At 56.9% G+C, this 14,998-nt stretch overlaps 2 protein-coding genes across 2 annotated transcripts in view; one reads left to right on the top strand and one right to left on the bottom strand.

The window, feature by feature from the left end:
* Positions 1 to 2,192, top strand: part of PHLDB1 (pleckstrin homology-like domain, family B, member 1) — a 53,309-nt gene extending 51,117 nt beyond the window's left edge. Inside the window, exons 24-25 of the mRNA XM_014539964.1 lie at positions 73 to 100; positions 948 to 2,192. Of these exons, the coding sequence (XP_014395450.1) occupies positions 73 to 100; positions 948 to 1,088 (169 nt within the window). The 3' untranslated portion in view covers positions 1,089 to 2,192. The remainder of the gene's footprint in view (positions 1 to 72; positions 101 to 947) is intronic.
* Positions 2,193 to 2,423: 231 nt separating this feature from the next.
* TREH (trehalase (brush-border membrane glycoprotein)) overlaps positions 2,424 to 14,998 on the bottom strand; it is a 15,244-nt gene continuing 2,669 nt past the window's right edge. The window contains exons 2-15 of the mRNA XM_005856780.2: positions 7,286 to 7,386; positions 7,023 to 7,167; positions 6,859 to 6,946; positions 5,713 to 5,813; positions 5,517 to 5,609; positions 5,259 to 5,375; positions 5,035 to 5,157; positions 4,751 to 4,800; positions 4,468 to 4,662; positions 3,758 to 3,975; positions 3,446 to 3,557; positions 3,170 to 3,282; positions 2,857 to 2,910; positions 2,424 to 2,632 (exon numbers count right to left, since the gene is read on the bottom strand). Coding sequence (XP_005856842.1) covers positions 2,492 to 2,632; positions 2,857 to 2,910; positions 3,170 to 3,282; positions 3,446 to 3,557; positions 3,758 to 3,975; positions 4,468 to 4,662; positions 4,751 to 4,800; positions 5,035 to 5,157; positions 5,259 to 5,375; positions 5,517 to 5,609; positions 5,713 to 5,813; positions 6,859 to 6,946; positions 7,023 to 7,167; positions 7,286 to 7,386 — 1,651 coding nt within the window. The 3' untranslated portion in view covers positions 2,424 to 2,491. The remainder of the gene's footprint in view (positions 2,633 to 2,856; positions 2,911 to 3,169; positions 3,283 to 3,445; positions 3,558 to 3,757; positions 3,976 to 4,467; positions 4,663 to 4,750; positions 4,801 to 5,034; positions 5,158 to 5,258; positions 5,376 to 5,516; positions 5,610 to 5,712; positions 5,814 to 6,858; positions 6,947 to 7,022; positions 7,168 to 7,285; positions 7,387 to 14,998) is intronic.

Below are 14,998 nucleotides of genomic sequence, written 5' to 3'. Positions count from 1 at the left end.
CTGCAGTCTCGGGCCGCCCCTCGCTCCCACTGTAAACTTTCCCTTCCTTCCTCCTCCTCCCCTTCTCCAAAGAGGTTTCAGCTTCACTCTGGTGACCGAGGTACCCTCCCTATAGACCAGTGATGGCGAACCTATGACACGCAAACTCATTTTTTGGGTTGATTTTTCTTTGTTAAATGGCATTTAAATATATAAAATAAATATCAAAAATATAAGTCTTTGTTTTACTATGGTTGCAAATATCAAAAAAACTTCTATATGTGACACGGCACCAGAGTTAAGTTAGGGTTTTTCAAAATGCTGATATGCCGAGCTCAAAAGGTTCGCCATCACTGCTATAGACAGTAACTACAATTACCGCATTTTAAAATATATTTTTTTATTGATTTAAGAGAGGAAGGAAGAGAGAGAGAAACATCAATGATGAGAGAGAATCATTGATCGGCTGCCTCCTGCACGCCCCACACTGGGGATCGAGCAAGCAACCCGGGCCTGTGCCCTGACCGGGAATCGAACCATGACCTCCTGGTTCATAGGTCACTGCTCAACCCCTGAGCCAGGCTGGCCGGGCCGCCTGCACCACTTTTGCAGAGAGGAGAACGCATGAGATGGAACAGCCCTCACAGGAATGGCCCTTGGTGTCTGATCTGTGAAATGCTTTTGTGCCTGGGGTTGCTGAGGACCAGGGCCCCACCTGGAGGAACCTGACTGACAGGTCCCAGGACTGCCGGGGCGAGGAGGGGACATCTCAGCTTGGACCACAGTCAAACCAGTGGCCCAGGAGCATCAGCTGGTGGGGGCTAGGCTTCGGGTCCATGTAGGGCTCAGCCCCGAGCTCCAGGTCGTCATGGGGACAGGGCGGGGCAGGGCGGATGGGAGGCGGGCCGGAGAAAGCTGCACGTCTGGGTGGGTGGCTCTGTCTTAGACGCTCCCCTTTCCCTCCGCAGAGCCCGAACCCGGCCCTCACCTTCTGTGTGAAGACGCACGACCGGCTGTACTACATGGTGGCCCCGTCTGCAGAGGCCATGCGCATCTGGATGGACGTCATTGTCACCGGGGCCGAGGGCTACACTCAGTTCATGAACTAACGGGTGGGCTCAGGGCCCAGGCCCGACCTCCTGCTCTCTGCTGGCCCTGGACACAGTCACCCCCTGGCCCAGGCTGCCTCCCGGCGGCGTGTCCTGAGGCCCTGGGAGGGCCCAGCGGAGCCAGGGCTTTGGGAGCAGAGGCCTTTGTCCTGTGAGGGCTCCGGCTGGGAGGTGCTGAGCTCGGGCCTCCTGCAGAAGCAGAACCAGCCAGGGCTGGGGGCGGGGCGGGGCGGGGGTGTTTTGCAGCCCAGGAGCCCGGAACTTGCAATAACCCTGCAGGGTCCTGCCCTATGTGTTCTGTGTCAAGGACAATTACGGTACCAGAATCTGCCAAAGATCCCCTCTTGCCTCAGCCTCCTTTGCAGGGGCCGTGGGGGCCCGAGCAGAGCCGCCTCCAGAGTGGGGTGCAGCTCAGGCCCTGCTCTCACCCCATCGTCCGCCCGCATTTGTACTTTTATTACTTTGCTCAAGGGCCAGAGGCCTCATGTTTTATCTTTGAGGGGTCAGCCCCACCCCCTTTTTGCAGAACCATCACCATGGTCACCATAGTAACCGTTTCATTGCCATGGTTACATACTAATTGCCGTGGCTGTGTGGCTCTGCCCACTGCTGAAGCTGTGGGCCCATCTGAGGGTACGTGCCATCATCTCTCCAGCCCAGGCCCTTAGGCATCTCATGTTGGGGAAATGGGACCTCACACCTCCCTCCCCAGCCCGTCCCCAGGCCGACGCACAGCTGCTGGCCCCGGCCAGCCCTCTCCCGTCCACTCGTGCCTTGCTTAGAGCCAGAGGGGATGAAGTCAGGGTATCTCGGTCCCGAGGAGGAGGAAGCTGGAAGGGCCTTCCTCGGGTTCTGTGCGGGGCTCCCTGAGGAAGCCTGAGCCGGAGAGGAGCTCAGAGGAGGGGACCCTGAAGTCCCACCTCCGAAGGGGATGACCATGGAGCAGAGGACGAGGCCTCCGGCGGCCTGGCTGCAGTCCTTCCGCCTTAACACTAAGCCCACCGCCCCGCCCCCTCCAGTGCTGGGCCTGGGTGCGGGTCCAGGCTGGGTGATTCTCAGTATTTGTAAGCATCTCAGCAGAACAATAAAGTATTTGGCGTGTGATTCTGGGAGGCTGAGTTGTGTGGGGCACTGGGCTGAGATTCACGGGGTAGGAGGGTTAGTTCTGCCCCACAAAGCAGGATTTCCGCCTGGTGGAAAGTTCCAGGAGGGACCCAGGGGCCAACCCATGACCTCCAGAGCCCTCCCCTGCCCCCCTCCACTCTGACGACTGGCGGGAGGCCCAGGAGGGCATGGGGTCCCCAGGAATGGAGAAGGAGAGGCCGAAGGCAGGGACGCCTGCACGCGTTTAATGAGGCGGGAGCTAGAGCGGAGGAGGAGCTGAGGCCGACGGGGCAGGGTCGTCACCGCAGCAGGAGGCTGAGCAGAAGGGCAGCTGCGAGGCAGAGGGGCTCCAGGAAAGCTGTCTGGGCCGCAGAGCTCAGCCGGTCGCCGTAGTGGTCCAGGAGCATCAAGACCACGCCATTGGTCCAGCCGAACCCCTCCTGGAGAGAGGGTGGCCAGTGGCGAGGCCTCAGGGGAAGGCCCCCACGTCCTTCCAGGCAGGTGTGGGGTCCCCTGACCTAAACCCGGAAGGTCTAGCCCAGGGGTGCCAGGCTCCTCCCTGGGGACCCTCCCCCATGGGAGAACAGGCCTAGAGCGGAAGGTCAAGGTCAGTTGTGGGGAGAGCAGAGCCCCATCATTCCCTGTAGGGTGTGGGCCCACTCACCTGGACTTCATACTCCCCTCCGCCACCTGGCTGTCCACCCCTGCTGATGTCATACTGGGGACAAGAGGACAAGCTGTCTCTCACCACTGCAGTGCCCATGAGTAGCCACTGGGGGCCGCCACTGGGCCTGGGGTTTGCAGAGCCTGACAATCCCCCCTCTCACCACGGGAGGCGCACTGGCGGGTCTGGCTCAGGGCCAGCTCACCTCTGAGTCTCCCACCCCGGCAGTGCCCGGGAATGGCCACTGGGGGCCGCCACGGGGCCGGGGCCTGGGCTTTGCAGAGCCTGATGGGGCGGCGCAGGGCCGGCTCACCTTCTCGTACATGGCTGACGTCTGGGAGTAGACACGGAAGTTGGTTTGGATCCAATTCTGCGCCAGCTGGAAAGCCACCTCCTGGGTCCTGGGTGAAGGAGACCTGGCCAGACCTAGGACACCCCGAGGAGGGCCTGAGGATGCAGAGCCCATCCCAGGGGCGCAGAGGGGGACAGGGCCGGCCTGTGCCCTCCTTCCAGGGACCGCGGGCCACTGGCTCTGACCGGGCCTGCGGCTGGAGAGAGAGGACCCTGGGACACGCCTCCCTGCTCCTACCTCTGATGACCAGGTCCTGCAGGGGAGCCCAGGCGTTGGGGAAGTCCCACTGCTGGCCCGTCTTCCGGAGCGAGGTCGGGACTCCGTGCTGGTAGGTAAGGATCTGGCTGTCCTGGAAGGTTCCAGAAGGCACTGTGACTGCGGGTGGGGCTGGCGGGGAGCCAGGAGGCAGGGCCCCCCTAAAGCAGAGGTTCCTCTCCTGGGCCTTCCCGTCTGGGCTCACAGCTGCCCCTTGAGGCCGCAGTGGGCCCCGCAGCTGAGACCCAGGAGGGCGTGGCGGCCCCTGGCCAGAGCTCCCTGCTGGCTCCTCACCTCCAGGTACTTGAGGGCCTGGTCCGCCATGGTGGGGTCAGAGAAGCAGCCGGCCCAGAGAGGAGCCAGGTTGGTCGGGTAAAACTCGTGGTTCTTCTTTCCATGTTCGAGGTCATAGTCAAACCAGGCCCCTTCCTCCTGGTCCCACAGGACGGCCTCCAGGGCGGCCAGGCGCCGGGCCCGCAGGTTTCTGTACTTTGTGGCTTCAGCCTCATTCCCTGGGGGACACGTGATTTAGATGGAGTAACGGGCCTGCCCTTGGCCTCCTGCTGTGACCCTCAAGGGCCAAGAGGCCATGCCCACCTGGAGCCCGCCCCACCTCAGGCTCCAGGACCCGGAACTCCCTGAGCAAAGGGGCCCTACGGCTCCCGGCCAGTGTGGCCCTGTCCCGGGCTCATCCTCCGAAGGGCACTGGCTCCGGCTCAAAGGGCCGCCTCAGGGAGAGGGGAAGGGTTTGGCACGACCTGCCCCGTGAGAAAATGGGGGAGTGGAGATGCACGTAGGCCCCCTGTGCACTCCCACCCGGGCTGCACGAGGGGGCAGGTACCATCGGGCTGCAAAGCGGGAGGCCCTTCACCCAGGTCCTCCTTCCAGCTCCACCGCCAAGGCTGAGGCGAGGCAGGGCCCAGCAAGACGCGCCCAGCCTCCTCCCGCCCGGCCCCTCCAGCCTGGCCGGCTGCTCACCCAGCTCCTCCCACCCGGCCGCTCACCCAGGCTGGCGTGGAAGCTGCTCATCAGCCCCTCCGCCTGGCACAGGAAGGCGTTGAGGTCCACAGGCACCAGCTTGCTGGTCCGGATGCTGCTGAGCGAGCTGGGGTCCCGGCCCCCGATGAGCCAGCGTGAAGAGAAGTCCCAGCCAGACTCGGCCCCTGCCTTGAGCTCAGCCCACAGAGCCTCCCGGGCCTCTGTGAGGGGGGACAGAGGACAGAGGATGGGCCTGACCCAGCGGCAGGCCCCCAGGCCCCAGCCCCCCGCCCTCCCTCCGCCGCTCACCTTCGGGCACCATGCCCGCCAGCTCTGCGTCCTTGCTGTAGGACTCTGGTCTGCGAGAGGAGAGTGGGCAGCCTGGCACGGGCGGCTCTGAGCCCTTGGTGCCCAAGCTGGGGGCTGAGCCCTGGTGACTCAGCGGACCTGGGCCCACAGCCCTGATGGCCCACAGCGACCAGTCTCGCTTCTGAGAGGGGAGCCCGAGCCACCTGCCCTCCTGCCAGGGGCCTGATGACACTCGCACAGGAGTGAAGGCATGGGGGTGGAGAGACCTTCCCGCAGGGCCTCACCTGGGTCCCCCGTAAGGGACGTGGTAGCGATTCAGGACGTAGCTCTTCCCCCCCAAGCTCACAGAGACATTCTTCTTCTCAGCCCAGAAGTCCAACTCCAAGGCCAGGGTCCCGATGTTGTCCCTGGAGCAGAGCCGGGCACCCTTCAGGCCGGGCGCACCTCCCATCCCACCTGGGGAGGCCTCGGGGACGGGAGCCCGCGGGCAGCCCGAGGGGGTGCCCACCGGAGGAAGGCGGTGTCGCTGGTGTGAGCCACATAGCGGGCCATCATGAGCGTCAGGAGCGGCGGCTGGCTGCGCTGCAGGTAGTACACGCGGGCCCCGTTGGGAACGTGCCCGTAGCTGCCAAGGAGGAGGTTGCTGACTGCTCCTGCCCGACCGACCACCAGAGCCAGGCACACCCAGCCCCCCTCTGCCTGTGGGTGCCAGCGCCTGGCACTGCTGGTCCTCCCGCACCCCCGCCTGCAGGGCAGCCCCTCTTACGTCTGCACCAGGTCCAGGAAGTTCTGCAGCATGCCCCGCACCGTCCCCGCCATCTCCGACAGGAGCAGCCCCTCCATCACCCAGTAGGAATCCCTGGGGAGGGACGGCTCCGTCATCCCAACCAGACCTCACCCGCCTCTGCCCTGCACGCTCAGGACACCCCCGGCTCGGGGCTCCCCACCACCTGGGTACTCACCAGTAGTAGAACTCGCGGAAGCGCCCGCCGGGCACGATGAAGGGGTGTTGCGAGTAGATCAGAGAGAAGCGCTCGGGCTGGCGGAGGACCTCTGGCCTCACCTGGAGCAGGAGAGAGGGTGCAGGGAGCCTGGACCCCACGCCTGCCCCAGGGCCTGGGCTGGAGGAGCTGCTGGGGGCTCGGAGCCAGGCCGCCCGGGCGTGGGCTCTGCTTCCCTGCTGCTCGGCCTGCTGGGGCCTCTGCCCAGGCCTGGCTGCCGGGAGCCTGGTCTGCCCCACGTGCTGTGCTTGGTGGAGTGGAGGAGCCTGGCACCGGCACGTGCTCGCCAAGCAGTGGCCACTCTTAGGTCTCCTCCAGCTCCTTCGCCCCCGAGTCTCTGCTCCCACCACCACGCCAGGCCCAGAGACTCAGGGCCCCCCATTCTCTGGCCGTGACCCTCTCCCCAGTGGGTGGGTGTGCATGGGCGTGGCCGAGGAGCAAGTGGGACCCGGTGGGGCCTGCTGGTGTCTGTCAGGCATTGGCGCTGCTTCTTTCCTGCTCGTTCTGCATGTGAGCGTGGTTTTAGGGGGCGGGGTTTCGAGGGGAGCAGTGCTTGAGGCTCAGCTCCCGTGGGTGCTGGCTGAGGGAGCAGCACACGCCAACGAAGGAGCCCAGAGCCCCCCTCTGCCTGTGGGTGCCAGGGCCTGGGGCTAGGGGCTGTGCATTTTGGGCCAATCACTGCCCTCTCTGAGCCTCAGACAAAGGAGAGAAAGTGCCAACAGGCTGTGCCAATCGCAGGGCAGCAGCTACGGTCATTCCTGCGCAGGGCGTGGCCTGAGGGCCTCTGGAAGAGTCCGGCAGGAGAGGGAATAGCCACCCCGTGGGTTAGAGGCAGGACTGGGCAGCCTGGGAGGGCAGGGCAGGCTGGGTGTGCCTGGGGGCGGCGGGGGACTTCAGGGAGAGGTCAGGGGTTAGAAGGACATGTCCCCCTGACCCCTCTCAGAGATTCTTTATACAATTCTAATCGCTCTAGAAAGCTGCTGTTCTGGGACCCGGGCCTGGAGGCTGTGTTCTCGGGGACTGCATCCGGATCTGGGCTCTAGGGCGGGCGGCCTCCCAGCTGGGCACCCCTCTCAGCGCCAACCCCTGGGCCCTGGGCCCTGATACCTTCTTTCCCAGCTTCTTCCAGAGCTGGTGCAGCTGCCTGGCCCAGGAGCGCAGCTTGGAGTCCGAGATCTTCTCTAGGATTCGGGGGCTGGAAAGACAGGGGCCGGCAGGGGTCAGGGGCAGCCCCGTTGGAGGGCCCACTCTGCTCCTCGTCTGGGTTGTACCTGTCTTTCCAGTCCTCAGGGACCCAGGGCTGCAGCTCCTGCCCCGCGGCCTGGAAGTGCTCTTGGAGGAAGGCCTGCAGCTGCGGCCTGGGGATGCTGTGGTTGTGGGCGCTGGCCAGCGTGCGGAAGTGCTGCAGGACCTGGTCTGGGGCAGAGACGCAGGGGGGATTCGTGGGACCCGTGACCCCCTCCCTGATGGAGGGTCTGGCCCCTGCTGTCTTTGGTGGGAAATTCAGGAGCAGGTGGGGTCCCGGGCGCCTTACCTGGAGCGTTGGACAGCGGCATGTCCACGAACTGCTTGTCGTCCTGGTAGAGCTTGGCCATCTGCACCTGGTGCAGGAGCTCCCCGTGGCAGTAAATCTGGCTGCAGAGAGAGTCGGGGAGGGGCGGGTCAGGCCACGTCATCTGGGGAGAAGAACGGCCAGATAGCTCTGGGCACAGTCCCCCACGGACACGGGCACGGGCTGTGTGCGCCTGAGCACAGGTGTGGGAGGGCTTCGCGGGTGCTGGTGACATACAGGCTAAGAGAAGTAGGAGGGTCTTTGTGCAGCGAAGGACCCAAACCATTTCCCGAGCCCACAGTGGTTGTTGATTTGGAACAGTAGAGCACTCGGTGGATGAAAGATGAGCACTTTTTAAAAAAAATATTTTTATTGATTTCAGAGAGAGAGGGAGAGGGAGAGAGAGATAGAAACATCAACGATGAGAGAGAATCATTGATTGGCTGCCTCCTGCACGCCCCCCACTGGGGATTGAGCCTGCAACCCAGGCATGTGCCCTTGACTGGAATTGAATCTGGGACCTTCCAGTCTGCAGGCCGATGCTCTATCCACTGAGCCAAACTGGCCAGGGCTATCATTGCTGTTTCTACCTCTCTCTCCCTCTCCCTTCCTCTCTGAAATCAATAAAAACATAGTTAAACCAATAAAAATAAAGAGGGCTATCAGAACTGGGAAGATCCCCCTGAGGAGCTGGGAGTTCCAGCTCCACAGCAGGACCCACAGCCCAGGGTCCCATTGTCAGGAAGAGAAGTCCCCATGACTTCTGGCTGTGAACCAGCTCAGGGGGTGGCCCAGTGAGACGAAGGGCTGCTGGAGTCCCAGGCACTCCTTTTAAAGGGCCAGAACATGGACTTACTTGCTCTGAGTTCCAGCACTGGGCACCAGAGACATATGGGGAGGAACTGAGTTGTCTGGCATTAGGGTGAGAGCTGGAAGGGCAGGTTTCTCGCAGACAGAAGTGCTGGCAGAGGCCATTGTTCCTTCTCTGAGCCCTCCCAAAGCTGGCAGGCAGGCGTCACATCTGAGTCTCCATCATCCTGGCTCACACTGTTAGCCACACCCTGGTGACTCTCTGAGTCCCTGCCCACCCAGCTTTTGGGCCCAATACAAGCCATTTCTAGTGACTCTTCCATACAAATAGCCTGTCTTGGCTCATGCTTTGCACTTCCTAAAACCTCTCAAACAAGCAGCATCTAGCCTAAGCATGCCCCATCCCTCTCACTAAGAGGCCCCAGGCCCAGCACTAGCAGCAGCCGACTCTGGTTGGCAGCTTGGCCTCTCTTGGGCACCTCCAAGCCCAGCACAAGTAGCAGCCATCTGCAGGTTTCTTATAGCTCATGCCAGGGGGCCCTGGGACACAGAGAGTGGCTGACCTTTCTTGGCTCGCACCTTCCAGGAGGCCCCAGAGCCAGTGCACTGGGATAGCTTCAGACCATGTCAAAACACTACCCAACCTCCTCCACAAGGGGCACACTCAAGAGGCAGACTCAGCAGGCACCAGAGCACTGAAGTAAATCCTGCTCAGTGGTGTGGGCCCTGCACAGCTGAGGGTAAATTCCTCCCATTGACATGCCAATAGCAGTCAAGACTCAACTACAACAGGAGGGTGTACACCGATAACATGGGGGTCACAGCTGAAGGGCCCAGCTGGGGTGAACAGGGAGATTGCTCCACTGGACTCTATAGGACACCAACTACTAAGCAAACTCTACCAAGCCCAGGAGACGTAGCAGCTCCACCTGACCCATAGGAATAAACACAGGGAGGCAGCCAAAATGAGGAGGTAAAGAAGCATGTCCCAAACGAAAGAACAGAAGAAATCTCCAGAAAAAGAACTAGACAAAATGGAGACAATCTACCAGATGCAGAGTTCAAAACACTGGTTTAAAAAATGTCCAATGAATGTAGGGTAAGAGTAGAGGAACTTAGAGCTTCAACAAAGAGATAGGAAACATAAAAATGGAACTAGAAAACAAAGAAGAACCAGTCAGGAGTCAGAACCAAGATAGGTAAACACCGGTACTCGCTGCCTCCCACAACCACATCAAAATGCAGAACAACCGTCATTCAGAACCACCTGAAACTGGGCTGAATGGAAGTCTCATAACTAGAGAAGTAAAGAAGAAAGCACATTGAGACGAATAGGAGAGGTGGAGGTGCAGAATGGGCTGGTCCAACACCCGTCTGTGGCAGCTTTTTAGTCGGGAGGGATATGCAGACTGCAGAGGTCTCCCATGAGGTGCAAGGAGTCCTAGCCCCACACCAGACCCCTCAGCACAGGTTTCCAGAGCTGGGAAGAGAAGTCCCTGTACCTTCGGGCTGTAAAAACCAGCAGGGATTGTGGCTGAGTGACGTGGAGGCTACTGGAGACCCAGACTGTTCTTCTTAAAGGGCCCGTGCACAGACTTAGTTGGACTCGCACTCTCTCCCTCTTAGCTCCAGCACTAGGGCAGTGGCTTGGGGAGGGAGGGGGGATCCAGGGACATATGGGGAGGAACTGGATTGTCTGGCATCAGAGCAAGAACTCAGGGACAGCTTTCTCCCAGATGGGGGTGCTTGCAGGGGCCATTGTTCTTACACTGGGACCTCTCCTGTCATAGAGCTGACTGGTAGCCATATCTGAGTTTCCACCAGCCTGGCTCACAATGTTTGATCCGTCCTGCTGATTTCCCTGACTCCACTCAATTTTCAGCCCCACCCAAGCTGTTTGCAGTGGCTTTTCCATAGAAATGGCCTGTCCTGGCTCAGGCTTTAGACTTTCCTAAAATCTCTCAAACTAGCAGCAGCTGGCATTAGCATGCCCCATTCCTCTCAATAAGAGGCGCCCGGGGACCCAGCACTAGTAGCAGCCTGCCTTGCTTCACAGCTTGGCCTCTCCTGGGCACTTCCAAGCCCAACACAAGTAGCAGCCATCTGCAGATCGCTCTGTAGCTTCTGACAGGTGGCCCCAGAGCCAGTGGCTGACTTCACACCTCCAGTGGGGGCCCTGAGCCAGTGCACCCTGTGGACAACTTCAGATCACACAAGATCACAACTTCACACATCCAAGGGGCAGACTCAGTGAACAGCAAATCCCCACTGAAGCAGGGAGGCAGCCCCCCAAAGGGTGTCTCCTGCACAGCAGCTCTTCCACTGTAGTCACAGCTGGTCCTCACAGCCAATTGGCCTGGGGGTCAGTTCCTCCCAGTGACACCAACAGCAATCAAGGCTCGACTACAGCAAGACAGTGTACACAGCCACACAGGGTGCACCTAGAGTGCCCAGCTTAGGTGACAGGGGAGGCTGAGCCACTGGGTCCTACGGGACACCTACTATACAAGGCCACTCTACAAATTCCAGGACACATAGCAGCTCTACTTAATACATAGAAACAAACACAAAGAAGCAGTTAAAATGTGGAGACAAAGAAACATGTCACAAATGAAAAAAAGAAGAAATCTCCAGAAAAAAAACCCTAAATGAAATAGAAGCAAGCAAACTACTAGATACAGAGTTCAAAACAATGGTTATTAAAGATGCTCAAGGATCTTAATGAGAGCGTCAGGGGCTAAGTGAGAATTTCAAGGAAATTAGCGAGAACATCAAAGATATGAAAAAGGACCAGTCAGAAATTAAGGATACACTAACTGAAATAACAAATAATTTACAGGGATTCAGCAGTAGAGTAGAGGATGCTGAGAATCAAATCACCGATTTGGAATATGAGGAAGCAAAAAAACACTCACTTACAAGAGCAAAAAGAAAAAAAGAATTAGAAAATGAAGAGAGTGTAAGAAGCCTCTGGGAAAACTTCAAGTGCACCAACATTCACATCATGGGGTGCCAGAAGGAAAAGAGAGAGAACAAGATCTTGAAAAGCTATTTGAAGAAATAATGACAGAAAGGTTCCATAACCTGGTGAAGTAAATGGACATACAAGTCCAGGAAGTGCAGAGAATCTCAAACAAGATAAACCCAAAGAGGCCCACACCAACACACATCATAATTAAAGTTAAAAACAAAGAGAGAATCTTTAAAAAATTAAAGAGAGAATCATAAAAGCAGCAAGAGAAAAGCAGTTAGTTACCTACAAAGGAGCACCCATATGACTGTCAGCTAAGCCCAGCTGGTGTGGCTCAATGGTTGATCATCAACCTAAGAACCAGGAGGTCACATTTGATTTCCAGTCAGGGCATATGCCCGGGTTGCAGGCTCGATCCCTGATGTAGGGTGTGCAGGAGGCAGCCGGTCAGTGATTCTCTCTCATCATGGATGTTTCTATCTCTCTCTCCCTCTCCCTTCCTCTCTGAAATACATATAAATATATTTTTTATAAACTGTCAGCTGATTTCTCAACAGAAACTTTGCAGGCCAGAAGGAATTGTCAAGAAATATTCAGTGATGAAATGTAAGACTTTCTACCCAGTAAAATCAAGATTACTCTACCCAGCAAAGCTATCATTTAGAGATGAAGGACAGATAAATAACTTCCCAGACCAAGACAGGCTAAAGGAGTTCATCACCACTAAACCAGTATTACAAAAAATGTTAAAGGGTCTTCTTTAAAAAGAAGAATAAGGAAGATAAAAAATATGAATAATAAAATGGCAATAAATAAATATCTATCAATAATTACTTTAAATGCAAATGGATTAAATGCTCCAGTCAAAAGACGTAGGGTAGCTGAATGGATAGTAAAATATGACCCTACATATGCTGTCTACAAGGGACCCACGTCAGATGGAAAGGCACACACACATTGAAAGTAAAGGGATGGAAAGAGATTTCATGAAAATGGAAACAAAAAAAAGCTGTGGTAGCAATGCATTAAAAAAAATAGATTGCCAAAACTGGTTTGGCTCAGTGGATAGTGCGTTGGCCTGCGGACTGAAAGGTCCCAGGTTCGATTCCGGTCAAGGGCATGTACCTGGGTTGCGGGCACATCCCCAGTAGGAGATGTGCAGGAGGCAGCTGATCGATGTTTCTCTCTCATCGATGTTTCTAACTCTCTATCTCTCTCCCTTCCTCTCTGTAAAAAATCAATAAAATATAATAAAAAAAAAATAGATTGAAAAGCAAAATAAATGGACAAGCAGAACAGAAACAGACTCATAGATACAGAGAACATTTTGACAGCTGCCAGATGGGAGGGAGGTTGGAGGGTGAATGGGTGAAAAAGGTGGAGAGATTAAGAAGTACAAATTTGTAGTTACAGAATAGTCATGGGGATGTTAAAGTACAACATAGGGAATATAGTCAATAATATTCTAAAAGCTATGTATGGTGTCAGATGGGTAATAGATTTTTTGGGGTGATCACTTACTAAGTTATGTAATGTCTCATCACTGGCTTGTACACCTCAAATGAATATAATATTGTATGTCAACTGTAATTGAAAAATAATTTAACCAACAACATTGGTTAGTGTTTACCGTATTGCATGGAAAGGAGTCAGGAGTGTTGGCACGTTACTGGGGTCCCACACTCAGTAGGAAAAGTACGTCAGGGAGGAAAAGTAAAGTCGAAGTGATGTGGGAAGAAAGAAAAAAGTGTAGTTATACCATCCTCTTCCTCTCGTGGGAAGAATTGTGGAGTTATGCCCACACCCTCTCCACGCTGTGTCCCAGGTTCCCTCGTTAACTGAGCAGAGGGATCTGTTTGGTTAGGGCCCTCCCCTGACCCCTCGTGCTGAGTGACTCACACTTGTGAAGGTGGTGAGCCAGTCCTTGAGACCTACATTCTCCCTGCTTTAGACAACCTTTGTTTTAGTTGCTCATTCCAAATGTCTATCAAATCATTGTGCGGAGAATGAAAGTGTGTTCCTTGGTCTGAAGAAATGTAACTCTGGGGTCCAAATCGTTGCACTATCTCTTGTTCTGGTCCTTTTAGAATATTTTGAGCATCTGTATCTACCACTGGGCATTTGAGGCCAGTCCGGAGGAGGTGTCGTTCCTGTCGGGCCCTGTTTGTGGCTTCTGAGTCTCCCACATCAGTCCGTTGCCGACTGTACGCATGTCCTTCCCCCAGGAGTCTGCTGACAGCGTCTGCAGGCGTCCCTCTTGTTGGCAGACAGACCATTCTTGTTAGCATTTGGTGCTTCAGCGAGTGCACGTGGAATCTTCTAGATCCAGCCACCTCTGCATTGCTGTAGCCTCCCAGTGTCCATTGGTTTAGGAACCCAAGTGGCCATCTCACACGAGGACTCTGATACCGACTGGCTGGCGCCGGTACCTTCTGATGAAGGAAGGGGCTCTTCTGATGGGCATCCATGTCTTCTGCTTTAATGCAGCCCTCAGGTCCCATGACGATTCCATGGGACTGTGCCACATGGGGCGTTGCTTTTATAGACCAAGTTTCCATTGACCTTCTGCCGGACCCTGTGGCCAGGCCATAGCCACTGACTAAGGTCAGTCAAACCCAACACAGTGGCCACCAGGATGTCATTCAGCTCCCTAAGCAGATTGGGTTTTATCATCTTTAACCAGCGTGGCAGCCTCGCAAGCAGTGAGCTCGCTGCTCCCCTGGCCACTGCCGTCCACAGCCAGCAGCTCCCGGCTCCCCTGGCCACTGCCGTCCACAGCCAGCAGCTCCCTGCTCCCCTGGTCACTGCTGTCCACAGCCAGCAGCTCCCAGCTCCCCTGGCCACTGCTGTCCACAGCCAGCAGCTCCTTGCTCCCCTGGCCACTGCCGTCCACAGCCAGCAGCTCTGCCAGCCCGCTGAGAGCTGGGAGAGGGCACACTATTCAAGTGAAGGGCAGTGGGGTCCGGCAGCCCCTGGTGGTTCCACAGTCAGGCCCAGGGGAAGAGCACCTGCTGCTGAAGGGACCGCGATGCTCCCCACCCCCTAGGAGCTCGCCCCTGCACGACCATGCATCTCATTACGGTCTCTTCCGGGCCCCTCCCTATGGAGCAGGTCGCCCGAGGTATTATGGGCATTTCAGGTTTCAAGGTGACCTTACGTCTTTCAGTCGCAGGGGTGGTTTCCATTGTCTGATAGCAGGCTAGCCACGGCCTCTCCGGTAGCCATTTTCTAGTCCAAAGTCTCAGCAGCCAGGCGGGGGGTGCCCCAGGCGTCTGCTCCGTGCCAGCCTGTGCGCCCGAGGCTGGCTGCGTGGACTCGGGCGGCGTTAGGTTAGCACCTGTGATGTCCAGTTAACGTGGCCTGACGGCAGATCTGTCAGCCTTTTACTTCACGGCACTTGTTTTACTTTTTAATTTTTTAAAATATATTTTTGTTGATTTCAGAGAGGAAGGGAGAGGGAGAGAGAGATAGAAACATCAATGGTGAGCGACTGTCTCCTGCATGCCCTCCACTGGGGATCAAGCCCGCAACCCAGGCATGTGCCCTTGACCGGAATCGAACCTGGGACCCTTCAGTCCACAGGCCGACGCTCTCTACTGAGTCAAACCAGCGAGGGCAACACAGCCTGCTTAAACACTCCAGCTTTCATCTGCACTTCCACCTTAACCTCATCAACTCTTGCCTCCCGCCACCTCTCCATCGGACTGTCGCCCCTTCAGGGTGGCCCCAGTGGCCCTGGTGGCCTTTGTCACCACAGCGCATGGGGGTCTTGCATCACGGAGTCCAAGACGCTTCTCCACGCTCTGACCATCTTGCCCACTCACATGCAGAAGGCTCTGAGTGCCCAGCAGGGGGCAAACCTAAGGGACTGGACCCTCTCAATATATTTTTAAAAAATATATTTGTATTTAAAA

The sequence above is a fragment of the Myotis brandtii genome, unplaced genomic scaffold (assembly GCF_000412655.1).
Source record: "Myotis brandtii unplaced genomic scaffold, ASM41265v1 scaffold105, whole genome shotgun sequence".
NCBI lineage: Eukaryota > Metazoa > Chordata > Mammalia > Chiroptera > Vespertilionidae > Myotis > Myotis brandtii.
The sequence above is the reverse complement of the archived record's forward strand: the minus strand, read 5'-3'. Positions and strand labels throughout refer to the sequence as shown.